At 40.4% G+C, this 14,844-nt stretch overlaps 1 protein-coding gene, 1 long non-coding RNA gene and 1 pseudogene across 6 annotated transcripts in view; 1 reads left to right on the top strand and 2 right to left on the bottom strand.

Moving 5' to 3' along the window:
- The window catches only part of HIKESHI (heat shock protein nuclear import factor hikeshi), a 46,451-nt gene extending 41,253 nt beyond the window's left edge, over nt 1-5,198 (bottom strand). For 2 of the 5 annotated variants that reach the window (XM_005579283.4, XM_074015038.1), the window contains exons 1-2: nt 4,998-5,198; nt 1,011-1,248 (exon numbers count right to left, since the gene is read on the bottom strand). In XM_005579283.4, the coding sequence (XP_005579340.1) occupies nt 1,011-1,248; nt 4,998-5,027 (268 nt within the window). In that variant the 5' untranslated portion in view covers nt 5,028-5,198. Of the gene's footprint in view, nt 1-1,010; nt 1,249-3,945; nt 4,124-4,305; nt 4,968-4,997 lie in introns of those variants that run through there. The other 3 variants (XM_065528828.2, XM_015435583.3, XM_045370130.3) reach the window with 3 other exon arrangements.
- Nucleotides 5,199-5,364: 166 nt separating this feature from the next.
- LOC141408506 (uncharacterized) lies at nt 5,365-14,152 on the top strand. Its single transcript, XR_012423603.1, has 2 exons — nt 5,365-5,538; nt 13,279-14,152. It is a non-coding gene; the product is annotated as an uncharacterized lncRNA (long non-coding RNA).
- LOC141408505 (protein SET-like) lies at nt 11,051-12,093 on the bottom strand (annotated as a pseudogene).
- Nucleotides 14,153-14,844: the final 692 nt, after the last annotated feature.

Raw genomic sequence — 14,844 nt, 5'->3', positions numbered from 1 at the left:
TAGGATGGGAACATCACACACTGGGGCCTGTTGTGGGGTGGGGAGAGGGGGAGGGATAGCATTAGGAGATATACCTAAGTAAATGACAAGTCAACAGGTGCAGCATACTAACATGGCACATGTATACATATGTAACAAACCTGCACGTTGTGCACATGTACCCTAGAACTTAAAGTATAATAAAAAATAAATAAATAAATAAATAAATAAATAAATGTCAACAGAACCAAAAGAAGAACATTGGAGGGGTGATCAAATCTAATTCAACAATCTTAAAGGAAAAAAATAAGTACTTCCATTCTATTTGCTATACAAGTCTATCTGGTTTATCTTCTCACTTAACACATGTAGGTTAATATTATAAATTATGAGAAGATTCCTCTCATTATTTGCTAAAATGCCCACAGGCTACCAAAAAAAAAAAAAATATATATATATATATATATATGTGTGTGTGTGTGTGACAGAGTCTTGCTGTCCCTCAGGTTGGAGAGCAGTGGCACGATCTCAGCTCACTGCAAGCTCCGCCTCACAGGTTCACACCATTCTTCTGCCTCAGCCTCTCGAGTAGCTGGGACTACAAGCACCCACCACCACACTCGGCTAATTTTTTTGTATTATTTAGTAGAGACAGGGTTTCACCTTGTTAGACAGGATGGTCTCGATCTCCTGACCTCGTGATCTGCCCACCTCGGCCTCCCAAAGTGCTCGGATTACAGGCGTGAGACACCGTGCCAGGCCAAAAAAAATATTTTTATGAAGGTGTATACTACACAAAAAGAACGAAGACTTAGGTTCTCTCTAGGGGGAGAAGGAAGGAGTGAGGAACCAATGAAGTCTTTCACTATTTTTCAAATGTTTCTGTATTGTCTTTTATAAAAAATAATGTTTTGTATTACTTCAACAACCAGAAAAACACAATTGAAAGGGGGAAAAGCCATATTCCATGTTATGCTATTTAAGAAAAAGGTTTGATTAATTATAAAACTACTTTAACATATTATTCTTACCAGATTTAAGACCTGAAATTTTGAAGATGGCACTTGGCTTCCCATTCGTGACAAATCCTAGGAGTTGCCATACTGGCATTCCATTGGAATCAGGATAAGAAAAGTAGACAGATCCTCCCATTCCCTCAGGAAATGGGATTGTTCCCAGCATAAAAACCACAACATGGTTGATACTTTCATAATCAGGTAAGTCAAAAACAAATTTATCCTCTGCCACTTGCTGTGCAGCTGTTTGCACCTAGAAAATAAGAAACTTGTCTTAGTTCAATAGTTCTATGAGTTTCTGTAACTCTTAACACTATCGTTTATAAGTTATATTACCAGCATAATTCATTGTAGTCTTTTTACCAAATAAAATGTTAAACCTGATAGTCTTAAACACATACTTAGTTTTACAATCATAATCTACTAAATGCAATCTTTTAAAAATATAACTCAGGCCGAGCACAGTGGCTCACATCTGTAATCTCAGCACTTTGGGAGGCCAAGGCGCGCAGATCACCTGAGGTCAGGAGTTCAAAACCAGCTTGGCCAACAGGGCAAACCCCATCTCTCCTAAAAATACAAAAATTAGCCAGGTATGGTGGCTCATGCACAAGTATTCCCAGCTACTTGGGAGGCTGAGGCAGGAGAATCGCTTGAACCCAGGAGGCGGATGTTGCAGTGAGCTGAGACCACACTGCACTCCAGCCTGGTAACAAGAGTGAAACTCTGTCTAAAAAAATAAAAATTAAATTAAAATAAATTATTTCACAGGTGCCCTGAAAGGATTCTACTTACATAAAAAATAACAAGGCCAGGCGTGCCAGCTCATGCCTGTAATCCTGGCAATTTGGGAGGCCAAGGCAGGCAGATCACCTGAGGTCAGGAGTTCAAGACCAGTCTGGCCAACATGGAGAAACCCCATTTCTACTAAAAATACAAAATTAGCCAGGTGTGGTGGCACATGCCTATAATCCCAGGTACTCGGGAGGCTAAGGCAGGAGAATCACTTGAACCCGGGAGGTGGAGGTTGTGGTGAGCCGAGATCGCGCCATTGCACTCCAGCCTGGACTAAACGCTGTCTCAAAAAATAAATAAATAAAAATAACTGTAGCTTTAGAATGCTGTAAAGATGAAAGGTTATTCAAAACACATCACCTAAGCTCTCACCCTACAGTTTAAAGATAAAGGGGCCAGGTACGATGGCTCATGCCTGTAATCCCAGCACTTTGGGAGGCCGAGGCAGGCAGCTGGCTTGAGTTCAGGAGTTGGAGACTAGCCAGGGCAACACAGCAAAATCCCATCTCTACAAAAAATACAAAAATTAGCCAGGGGTAGTGGCATGCACCTTTGGTCCCAGCTACTCGGGAGGCTAAGGACAGATAATCACTTGAACCTGGGATGTCAAGGCTGCAGTGAGCCGAGGTCCCACCACTGCACTCCAGCCTGGATGACAGAGCGGGACCCTGTCCCAAAAATAAATAAAAGAAAGAATATCAGGTAATTAAAACAGGTAAGCAATCCAGAAGTAATTAGGCAATCCTCCTTATTCACAAATCCTTTATCTGAATTCGTCTACTCACTAAAATTTGTAATCCCAAATCAATGCTTGCTGCATTTCTGCAGTCATTCATGGACACACTCATATGAACAGTAGCAAAAAATGTGAGTTGTAGGCCTGGCACGGAGGCTCACGCCTGTAATCCCAGCACTTTGGGAGGCTAAGGCAGGTGAATCACCTAAGGTCAGGAGTTCCAGATCAGCCTGGCCAACATGGCGAAACGCGGTCTCTACTAAAAATACAAATATTAGCTGAACATGGGGGCACAAGCCTGTAGTCTCAGCTACTTAGGAGGCTGAGGCATGAGAATCGCTTGAACCTGGACGCGGAGGTTACAATGAGCCGAGATCATACCATTGCACTCCAGTCTGGATGACAGAGTAAGACTCCATCTCAAAAAAAAAAAAAAAAGAGTGTGCAACTCACACACTGGCAGCTGAGGTAGAACATGCCATCTTGTTTCAGTCCTCATAATATGAAAAAGTGTCCTTTTCACAGTCTAATCTATTTAAAGCATTTTTGTGATTTTTGTTGGTGATTGTGCTGTTTAAAATGACCAAGTTCAAGTGCTGGCTAGCCTTCCTAAGTGCAAGAAGGCCATGGCATGCCTTACAGAGAAAATATGTGTGTTAGGTAAGTTTTCCTTCTATAATATCCTATCTACTGATACAAAGAAACTTAAGAAAAATATACTGCTATGTAATTTCAACTACCTATTAGTTATAAAGTAGTATCAACTGCCTGCCCTAAATTAAGTACCAAGATACAAAGGCTGAGAGTTCCTAAAGTCAAATTCTGATTCCCTCTTCAGAAGTATTCTGACCCAATTTAAAATCCTCCAGCTTTAGTACAAAGAATAAAACAAAGGAAGAACATAAACCAAATGGCCAGTATTAGTATTAAATTCAATTTCACCAGTCTTTGGCATGCATATAACCTAAAAAGCATGGGAAACTATTATTTGTGAGTCTTGAAATAACCACCAGGCAAAATAAGTATTTCTTAAGTGTCAACTTTGTATGGGTACTGAACAGTCTGCAAATCTGTATCATCACACTCTAATTTTTCACATTAAGAAAAGGTATTATCTCTTTAAGAAAAAAATCTCAAGAAATAAAAACTGGGTTCGTAAGTTTAGATAAGTAAATTTTTCTTATAACAGAGTAATGTAGTTAAGTTTTGAGATGCCACTAGGTCTATTTGTCCTTCACTTTGATATGTCCTAATATGCCATAATTAAAGGACCAAGTATCTCTAATATATAGAGACAGGTATTACTATAATTGAATTTTCTTCCAAATTAGTTGACAACATGAGAGATACATGGATTCCAAATAGGTTTTTTATTCTCTGAGAAACACAATTTTAATGTCATTAATTAATAACACTCACTCGTCTGAGTCACACAATCATTCCAGGGTTGTCCTTTCTTTTTCCCTATTAAGAGCAGGGTAGAATTATCTCACCAGGATTATGAATTACCACCATCACCACAGGGGTCTCACAGTCATTCAAGAGACAAACTTTATGAGGCTAGTCATCTCCAATTTATCTTTCTGGCTTCTTAGAACTGTATATGTACAGAATACAATACATTATCAAAACTTGATGGGAAAAAAAGACAATTCAACAAAGGGATTGCAACATTTAAAAAAGCCAGAAGAAAAAAGAAGGAAAAATACTTCTAGGGGAAAGGAGTCAGGCCTGAAAATTAATTTCTGTGTGGTTTCTAAGGAAACAAAAAAGATTCACCTTCCAGATTATTCCTAAAGAATTTCAGGTGCTGATCTCATTTACTCTAACAATTTGGCAATGTAGGTTATCTATTTTGACCAATAAGGAAACACACTACTTGCATCCTTCTCTGGTTATCTCAGATACGGTTCACACGTTAAGTTTCTGCCAACTTCCAATTAAATTAAGCATATTTTTACTGGGGTTCTTCCAAAGGGACCCAGCAGATATACACTGCCTGAGCACCTTAATCTTTGAAAAACCGTTTGCTATAGACCAGATTCAATCCCAAATTCACCTCTACCTCACGGTAATAAGGGAGGCATTTATACTGGCGATTGAACTTAGTTCCTTAACTGCAAAATGTCAAAGATAAAGACCATCTCACGAGTTACGAGGATCAAGTTCAAAGTGCCAAATAAGCGCCACACATAAGGCTGAGTGACCAAAGGCGTACACTGCACTTAGCCCAGTACTTGTACAAAATGCACACTTAATAAATGCCAATACTGTGACTACTATTCGAAAGAATCTGAACGGAGCTGGGCATAGGAGAGCACCCAGCTTCCCACGCTCCATCCTCACATACCCAGCCAAAATACAGTTAAGTGGGCTTCCCCGCATCCCTAGAGCCTGCGTACCCTCCCCGCCGCAGGGCTTCGCCCTCGATATCCTGACCCCTTCCTGATACCACTCGGTCCCATCCTCACCAGCCTCCCCGCCACCAAGCAGCCAAACATGGCGACGGCAGCTCCGTTCAGCCGGCAGTGACCTGAAGCCGGCGACTAGGAGTCCTGGGGCTACTGCCCTAGTCGAGACTAAGAACCTTCCAGAATTTGTGAGAGGGTGTCTGCCCCTCCACTACATAGTGACTGGGCCAGCGGCTGGAACGCCTCTGCCCCGCGACCTCTGACCTTCTCTTCCTAAGCAGCACGCTGCTCAGGCAACAAGTACTTCCGGGGCTTACACCCGGTTTCCCCACTGAGGAAGAAAGGTGGGCCAGCGCCGGTACAAGACTACAAGTCCCAGAACAAGTCCCAGAGGGCACTGCGCCGGTTTCCGGGAAAGTAAGCCCGGAGGCTTTGCACACTGGGATCGGTAGTCCGAGTGTTCTATAGCCACACCATCTGTGGATCTCTCATTTCCATGTACAATCCTGGGAGGAGATACTTCTAACGTTTCTGTAACATCTGAGAGATAGTGCACTTTTACAATAATCACGTCACTAGATCTTTACAAAAACCCTATGAGGTAAGTATTATAATCCAAATTTTATAGGAGTGAGCAACCTCAAATCTTTACACAGCAGTAAATGTTGGAGGCTGATTTCAAGTCCTAATCCAAATCCGTGTTTCTTTCTGCTACACAGTATCTCACAAGTACTAATCTTTAAGCAATTGTTTTGTACTTGTCTACAGTTTATAGTTCTTTCCAGCTTCACTTAGTTGTCACGCTCATTTGCTGTACAATTGTGGAAAAGTTGTAGATGTCTTTGTGCTTCAGTGTCCCTCCTTTGCAAAAGAAAAATAATGTGCCTATCTCCTAGGGTTGCTGTGAGGATTAAATGAGCTAATATGTATAAAACACTTAGCATAGTGCCTGGCTGTGCTTAATTAGTGGGAGTTTTGTTGTAAAAATATCTATTTTTTTTTCTATATGCATTTGCAGAAAAGGTTCATAGGAAATACAAAACAATAGCCAAAAAAAAAAAAACAAAAAAAAACTGGCATCAAGTACTGATTGCCACCAATACTTATTCTCCCTTTCACAGCTCCAATTTCTTTTCATCTTGAATAGGATAGTAAAGGGTCTGTGTCCAATTTAAATATCTGAGCTTGGCCACCAGCCATAAAGCAGGTCTGTCTTCCCTGTCCTTAGTTTATATACGGGGGATCAGTGTTTGGAACAGTCTTCTGGCCTCCACTGTGGATCCCTAAACTGATCACCTATCTTATCACTGATACTCCTTTGAGATAGCTGAGCCAAAGATGAAGAGGTAGGAAAGGATCTACCAATGTCTCCAACTTGCTACCTAAAAAGTCCTAGAACCTTCCGAATAAAAAGGCCATTCATATGAAGACCACTTCATAAATTAAGGCACCCACTACCTGGCTTCAGAGCCCATCTCTGCCATTTATTAGTTACATAATCTTAGGCAAGTTAACCTAACACTCCCATACCTCCTTTTCCCCATCTTTAAAATGAAGTAATAATAGTATCTACCTCATAAAGTTGTTTCGAGGGTTCTTACATGTAAAGTACCCAGTAGTGGCCAGAATGTAGCTTACTCAATAAATGTTAATATTTAGCATTATTGCCTTTCCTAACTAATTTTCCATGTCTTCTTCATACCCACCTTGTGCACTAGCCATACTTTTGAATTCTCTGAGCAACTCCTACTTTTAAATTTGTATGTGCTTATACAACTTGTTTTATCTCCCTGTAATATTCACTTGGTTATTTCTTACATATCCTCTCAGTTTTCTTCACTAATCTTCCTATGACCCACCTGATAGTCATTTCTTCTCCTACCCAGCAATCTTATTTAATGGATTGAGAACTAGCTAGCTTAGAATTTTTTTTTTAATTACAGTTGCTGTTTATTAATTGTCTCAATCTCTGTTATGTGAGAGTTGAGCTTTTTCTCCATTTTGCTGGTGAACTGTCTTAGTTATAGATTGTACATAGAGGCAGTGAGTATAGTATCATATCTCTAGAGTAGCCAGTATTCCAGCTACCAAACTATATTATTTGTACATACAGTAGTTCTTTGTAACTTCTGTGGGCAGAACGAGATACAGTGTGAAGAAGTGAAGAAAAAATGTTTCAGGGAAAAAATCTTTCCAATAATCAGAGCTCTCTGAAATAAGAATAGATAGTCATGGAATAGAGTGAATGCTCCCATTCACATTGATATTTTAACCAATGCTGAAATCCACTTACATTGTTGAGGAGACTTACGGAAAATTCGGGAAATTGGCTGAAAACTTCAGAGGTACTTCCCCCCTCTCAAACTATATGATTCTATGGAGTAAGAACCAATTATAATTTAATCGTGGCCAGGGTATCAGGGATTCTGAATCCTGGTTTTAGCTCTTCATTAATTAACCTAATGATGAGATCATTTATTTTATCATTTTGGCCATTACATTTCTTCCAATTCTAGGACTGAATTCTGACTTGAAGACAGCAAAAATATATTTTTTCTCTCCTCTGAAAAATTTTTATTTACAAAACAAGGAGAACAACAAATAGACACACAAACTCTGTCTTCCCTGAACTGGGAGATATCTGTAACTCCAAGTCACAATAGATATCAATGGAAAGTAGATAAAAGAAAGGCAAATGACTTAGCAGAGGAGTGGAAGATCAAAGTCAGGTACTTACAGAGAAAGATAAATATCAGAGAAGCCCAGGAATTGGAGATACCAGGGGCCACAGAAGGCAAGAGTAAGACAGGCAGATTGCTTAAAATCAATGTTAAGATGTTTATATCTGTTCCTCATCCACACCTTGCAAAAGCCCACTGGTATGAATCTCTGTGGAAAAAAAATTAAATCAGAGGCACCCTGGGTAGTAGGAAACCATATACTGAGAAAAAGTGGTTGTAGATTAAGGCCACCATATATATATAGATTAGGTCCTGCTTTTACTCAACATTGTACTGGAAATTCCAGCCAAGGCAATTAGGGAAGATAAATAAAACTGGAGATGAAAAAGTAAAACAATCTCTAGTCACAGATGACATAATCTTTTTGGGTTTTTTTGTTTGTTTGTTTTGTTTTGTTTTTAGACAGAGTCTTACTCAATTGCCCAGGCTGGAGTGCAGTGGCAATCTCAGCTCACCACAACCTCCACCTCGCAACGTCAAGCGATTGTCCTGCCTCAGCCTCCCAATTAGCTGGAATTACAGGCACGCACCACCATGCCTGGCTAATTTTTGTATTTTTTGGTAGAGATGGGGTTTCACCATGTTGGCAAAGCTGGTCTCAAACTCCTGACCTCAAACGATCTGCCCACCTCCTCCTTCCAAGGTGCTAGGATTACAGGTGTGAGCCACCATGCCTGGACATTGTGTATATAGAAAATCCTAAGGGATCCACTAAAAAAACTATTAGAACCAGTAAACAATTTCAGCAAGATTGAAGGATAGGTCAATATACAAAAATAGTGTTGCTATACACTTGCAGTGAACAATCCAAAAGTGAAATTAAGAAGATAATTTCATTTAAAATTCTCATTTAACAAAAGAAGTATAAAGTATATACTCTGAAAACTACAAAAAAGTTGTTGTAAGAAATTGATCTGGCTTGAACATTTGTCTCCTCCAAATCTCATGCTGAAATGTGAACTTCATTGTTGGAGGTTGGCCTAGTGGGAGGTGTTTGGAGCATGGAGGCAGATCCCTCACGAATGGCTTGGTGCTATCCTTGCAGTAGTGAGTTTTCACTGTATTATTTCATTCGAGAGCTGATTGTTTAAAAAAAATAAAAAATATATTAAAAAAAAGAGCCTGGCATCTCCCTTGCTCCCTCTCACCATGTGAATGCCTGCTCCCCCTTCAGCTTCCATCACGATTGTAAGCTTCCTGAGGCCCTTACCAGAAGCTGGACATATATTGCCACCATGCTGGTACAGCCTGCAGAACTGAGTCAAAATAAACCTCTTTTCACTCAGCCTCAGTTACTTCTTTTTAGCAATGCAAATGGAATAACACAGAAATTAAAGGATATCTAAATAAATGGGAAAATGTCCCATATTCATGCGTCAGAAGACTTAATATTGTTTAGAAGGCTGTACTCCCCAAATTGATCTACAGATTCAGTGCAATTCCCATCAGAATCCTAGCTGACTTCTTTGTAGAAATTGACAAGCTGATTCTAAAACTCTTAAGCAAAGGATCTAGAATAGCCAAAACAATCTTGAAAAGAACAAACTAATATCCATACTTCCTGATTTCAAAACTTGCTACAAAGAAACAGTCATCAAAGCAGTATAGTATTTAAAAGGCTGGACAGGGTGGCTCATGCCTGTAATCCTAGCACTTTGGGAGGCCAAGGTGGGCGGATCACTTGAGGCTGGGAGTTCAAGGTAACACAGTATGGTATTGGCACAAGGGTAGACATATAGATTAGATTCAAGAGTCCAGAAATAAAACCATATGTCTATGGTCAACTGATTTTCAACAGGAGCACTAATACCATTCAATGGGGGGAAAGAATAGTCTTTTCAGTAAATGATGCTGGGACAACTAGATGGCCACATGCAAAAAAATAAACTTGGACCCTTACCTCGTAACATATATAACAACCCAAAATGAATCAAAGATCTAGATATACAAGTCAAAATTATAAAATTCTTTGAAGAAAACAGGGTTAAATCTTCATGACCTTGGATTTAGAAAAGGATTCTTAAATATGACATCAAAACCATGAGCAAGAAAAGCAAAATTTATAATCTCTACTTCATCAAAATTTACAATATGCTTCAAAAGATCCATGAAAAAAACCCACGGAATTGGAGAAAATATTTACAAATCATATGTCTGATAAGGGACTTGTATCCAGAATATTTAAAGGACTTAACAGCTCAATAAGAAGATAACACTAAGCTGGGAACAGTGGCATGTCTATAGTACCAGCTACTCAGGAGGCTGAGGCAGGAGGATCACATGTGCCTGCGAGTTCAAGGCCAGCCTGAGTAATACAGTGAGACCCCCATCTTTAAAAAAATAATAAGACAGCCCAATGTAAAAATGGGCCATGGGTTTTTATTAATTTCCTAGAGCTGCTGTAACAAATTACTACAAACTGGGAGGTTTAAAACCACAGAAATTTATTTTCTTATAGTTCTGGAGGCTAGAAGTTTGAAGTCAAAGTAGGTGTTGGGAGGGCCATGTGCCCTCTGCAGGCTCCAGAGGAGAATCTATTCCATGATTCTCTCCTAGCTTCTGGGTGTTGCCAGCAGTTGGCATTTCTTAACGTATAGATAAATTTCAAACTCTGCCTCACTGGCTTGTTTCACATGGTATTCCTCACTGTGTCTCTGTGTTTTCTTGTATGAACCCCAGTCATTATATTTAGGGCCCACCCTACTTCAGTATGGATTCAACTTAAATTGGTTACATCTGCAAAGATGGTATTTCCAAAAAGGCAACATTCGCAGGTACCAAATGGTCATGAATTTAGGGGAGTGGGGAGGGTCTATTCAGTCCTCTACTAATCTGAGTAGACATTTCTCCAAGTTAAATATATAAGTGGCCTATAAGCATATGAGAAGATGCTGGATATCATTAGGGAAATGAAAATCAAAACTGCAATAGACCACTTTAAACCCACTAGGAAGTAAGGATGTGGAATTGGAATCCTCATCCACTGCTGATGGGAATGTAAAATGGTGCAGTCGCTGTGGAAACAGCTACCATGTGACCCTGTGGACCTACTCCTAAGATATAGGAGAAATGAAAACATGTCCAAACCAAAACTTGTACATGAAGGCTTACAGCATCATTATTCATAATAGCTAAAAGGTGAAAATCCAGTCTCTACCAACAGATGAATGAATGAATGAATAAAATGTGGTATATCCATACAATGGAATATTATTCAGCATAAAAAAATAGAGTACTGATACATGCTACAATATGGATATACCTTCAAAATATTGTGCTAGGTGAAAGAAGCCACAAAAGACCACATATATGATTCCATCCATATGAAAGAAGTCATGCTGTCAAAATGCCCACCTCTGCTCAATATATTTCTCCCCAAAATAACTTAGGAACCATGGTATAGAGAAAATACCTCAACAACAGGTTGACTGAGCACAAGAGGAAAAAAACAGACTGCAAGTTGCTCCCAGGGATTGGAGAAAATGTTTTAAAAGAAAGGTTGGAATCCACTGGTGTTCTGTTGGTCATCTCCTCCATCTTCCTGTCCTTCTTCCCCTTCATCATCATCTTTATCTTCGCTTTCATCCTCATCCCTGTCTTCATCATCTTCTTTTTCTCTTTCCCCTTCCTTGTCATCCATATTGGGACCCAAGTAATACTGTAGTTGATTTGGCCAAATACCATCTTTGATGACCTTTCCTCACTCATCAGAATGGTCAGTAAGCCAGTTAAAGAAGCTCTCTGGTTCCCCATGCTGCCTCTTCCTGCTGGCATTATTCTGCATTTGACTTGCATTTTTCATGAAATCCTTTCCAGATTTCCACTTGATTTTAGTGAGTTTGAAGATGGAGCACCACTCTCATTCAGATTAAAGTTTTTGGAGAGAACTTTATTTTTGAAGTAAGGATTTTTGTCAGAATGAAAATATTCTGTAACCTGGTTTAATATCTTCAAATTCTGTCACTTCAACACTGGTTAAATGAGGTAGTGCCTCTTCATCCTCCTCCACAAGCAGTGCAGACACTTGTCAATGGTTGACAAATGCTGTTACCCCTTTGGGATTTTGGCTATCAATTCAGACCTCATCTGAAAAAATAGTTGGCCGAGTTTGTTATATTTCTGTTCTGGTTTCAAAGTCTCCTCATTGGCTTGTTTATTAAGTCTACTTCATTTTGTACTTCATCAATATGTGCAGTTGCTTCTTGCTGTTCTTTTTCTCCCTTCTTCAGCAAGACCAGAGAGACTGATGTCTCTTCCGGCCTCGAGGCAGAAGGTGCTCTTGGTTTCTTCTTTTGAAGCAGAAATAGAAAGCATGGCATTTGGGGGGCCATGCAGTGAAGAAAGGCCAAAAACGAGACCACCGATCTCCTTGCCCATCAGGAAGAAGCTCAGAAAACCCTAATATTATTGTTTTAAATCACAGCATCACAACCTCTGAACTTCTGCTACCTAGAACAGTGTAATGAAATCATCAGTAACAGTTATACTAGTATAAGAATTTCAGCTCAGAGTAGACATATTGCTGATGTGAAACTTTACAAATGATAGTTCTCTCTTGAAGGCAGACCCAGGTAGCTTTCCCTATTACTCTTAGCACCTGTGATAAATTGCCAAAGTGTCACAAGTTCTTTCCCTACCTGGGTCCATGCCCTTGCAATGTGACTTTGAAGCTCCTCCTCTCAAGAGATGGAATCTATTTCTTCACCCTCTTGGCCTTCTTACTTAATTTGACCTAAAGAATGCAGCAGAACTGATAATGTTCCAGTTCCAAGCTTAGGTTTCAAAACTACTTGCAAGCATCTGCTCTAGTTCTTGGAAGTTTGCTGATTTACTACTGGAATAAGCCAAGGAGAGCCTGCTGGATAAGTAAAGACACCTGGACTCATTTCCTCAGCTAACAGCCAGATCCCATGAGCAAAGCTACCTAGCTGACTTGCAGCTGACCACAGTCATGAGTAAGTCCAGTCAATTCCAAAAGAACCACCCAACTGAGCTCAGCCCAAATAGAATCATGAGTTAAATAAATTGCTGTCTTAAGCCATAGAAGTTGTAGGTGTTTTGTTCAGCAGCAAAAGCTAACTTCTTTGTAATTCCTTCATCATATGAAAAAAATTTTTTTGAGACAGAGTTTCACTCTTGTTGCCCAGGCTGGAGTGCAATGGCACAATCTCGGCTCACAGCAACCTCTGCCTCCCAGGTTCAAGCGATTCTCCTGCCTCAGCCTCCCAAGTAGCTGGGATTACAGGTGCCCGCCACCATGCCCAGCCAATTTTTTGTATTTTTAATACAGACAGGAGTTCACCATGTTGGCCAGGCTGGTCTCAAACTCTTGACCTCAGGTGATCCACCCGCCTCTGCTTCCCAAAGTGCTGGAATTACAGGCATGAGCCACTGTGCTTGGCCCATGAAAATAATTTTTATGTATTCGTTTCCCTTTCCTATAGCAGATGCTGGCAGATATCTATTTAACATCCACTTCTCCCCTTCTTCCTTGTTAACAGAACCCCAATTTTGTCCTGGCATCCATCTCTCCTCTCTATGACTCAGGAGCCCCAGGGGAAGCCCTTACTTTAATCAACAATTTTCTCTTCTCTTTGCAGTGATTTGTTTAGGATCAGTCCCATAACCTGAAAGGAAGTTTTCTGGGAGCCTCTGAGAAAAGTGTCTTCATCGTGAGAAGGCCACAGTAAAAAATTAGCCAAGTGTTGTGGCACAGGCCTGTAGTCTCAGCTACTCCGGAAGCTAAAGCAGGAAGATCGCTTGAGCCTAGGAGGTTGAGGCTGCAGTGAACTGTGATTGTGCCACTGCACGCTAGCCTGGATGACTGAGTGAGACCCTGTCTCAAAAAAAAAAAAAAAGAAGAAGAAGAAAAAGAAAGTTACACAGCCAGGCGTAGTGGCTTACGCCTGTAATCCCAGAAATTTGGGAGGCTGAGGTCAGAGGATCTCTTGATCCTAGGAGTTCAAGGCTGCAGTGAGTTATGACTGTGCCACTGCACTCCAGCCTGGGCAACAAGTCAGACCCTGTCTCTTTAAACAAAATAGAAAAAGCCACACAAAGAGATGATCACTTTCTGTCTCTGTACTTTGATGAATCTGAAGGTGATACTTCAAGTTGTAGCAAGCATTTTGAAACTTCAAAAGGAACAACCTGAGGCCTGTGTGGTGGCTCACGCCTATAATCCCAGCACTTTGGGAGACCGAGGCTCAATCACTGGAGCCCAGGAGTTCAAGACCAGCCTAGGCAACATCACAAACCCCATCTCTACCAAAAAAAATTACAAAATACAGAAATTAGTTGGTGGTTGGCTCATGCCTGTAGTCTCAGCTACTCAGGAGGCTGAGGTGGGAGGGCCTGGGCCCAGGAGGTGGAGGCCCTGACCTGGGGCCAGGAGACAGAAGTTGCAGTGAGCTGAAATCACATCACTGTACTCCAGCCTGGGAGACAGAGTGAGACGTCTCCAAAAAAAGAAAATAATAATAAAAATAATAAAGGAACAACCTGAGGAAAATGCCAGCACAATCAGAAAGGCAGAGAATGAGATGAAAATAACTTGTCTTTATTGATGTCTTGTGCTGTTGAATCAACTAGCCCTAAAGCCTATCCTACCTTTGTACTTACGGTTATGTGAGGTAATATATTCCTTATTGCTTAAGCCAATTTTAGTTGGTTTTGTTGTTACTTACAACTGATGTTATAATTAACACAACATCCACTAGAATATAAGCTCCAAGAGGGCAGGGAATGTGTCTATTTTGTTTACCACTCTATCTCCAGTGTGTAGTCCAACACCTATCCCCTAACAAACATGTAATAGTTATTTACTGAATGACTATAACCATATTATATCAATTATCATTTATTAAGTACGACTGCAATTGACACTTGACTAGACAGCATAAAGATCTAATTAGGGAGCCTGACTACTCTTGACTGTGAGTCAGTCCTTTAAGAGAAGAACTTTACCTTTGCTCTCCACAATCTGGCATACAGTAGACTTCTACACATTTGCTAACTAAATGACCTATGTCACAGAATTTTGCCAACTCTCCAGCAGGGGGTGCCCATAACCAGCTGTTCTGGGCTCTGGGAACTTTTTTTTTTTTTTTTTTTTAATCATCAGCCCCTCCTTTTCTGCATTCCCCTTGATCTTCCCCCGACCCCCT

Source organism: Macaca fascicularis, chromosome 14 (genome assembly GCF_037993035.2).
Source record: "Macaca fascicularis isolate 582-1 chromosome 14, T2T-MFA8v1.1".
In the NCBI taxonomy this organism is placed as follows: Eukaryota; Metazoa; Chordata; class Mammalia; order Primates; family Cercopithecidae; genus Macaca; species Macaca fascicularis.
Note: the sequence above shows the minus strand (reverse complement) of the source record. Positions and strands in the feature narration are given on the sequence as shown.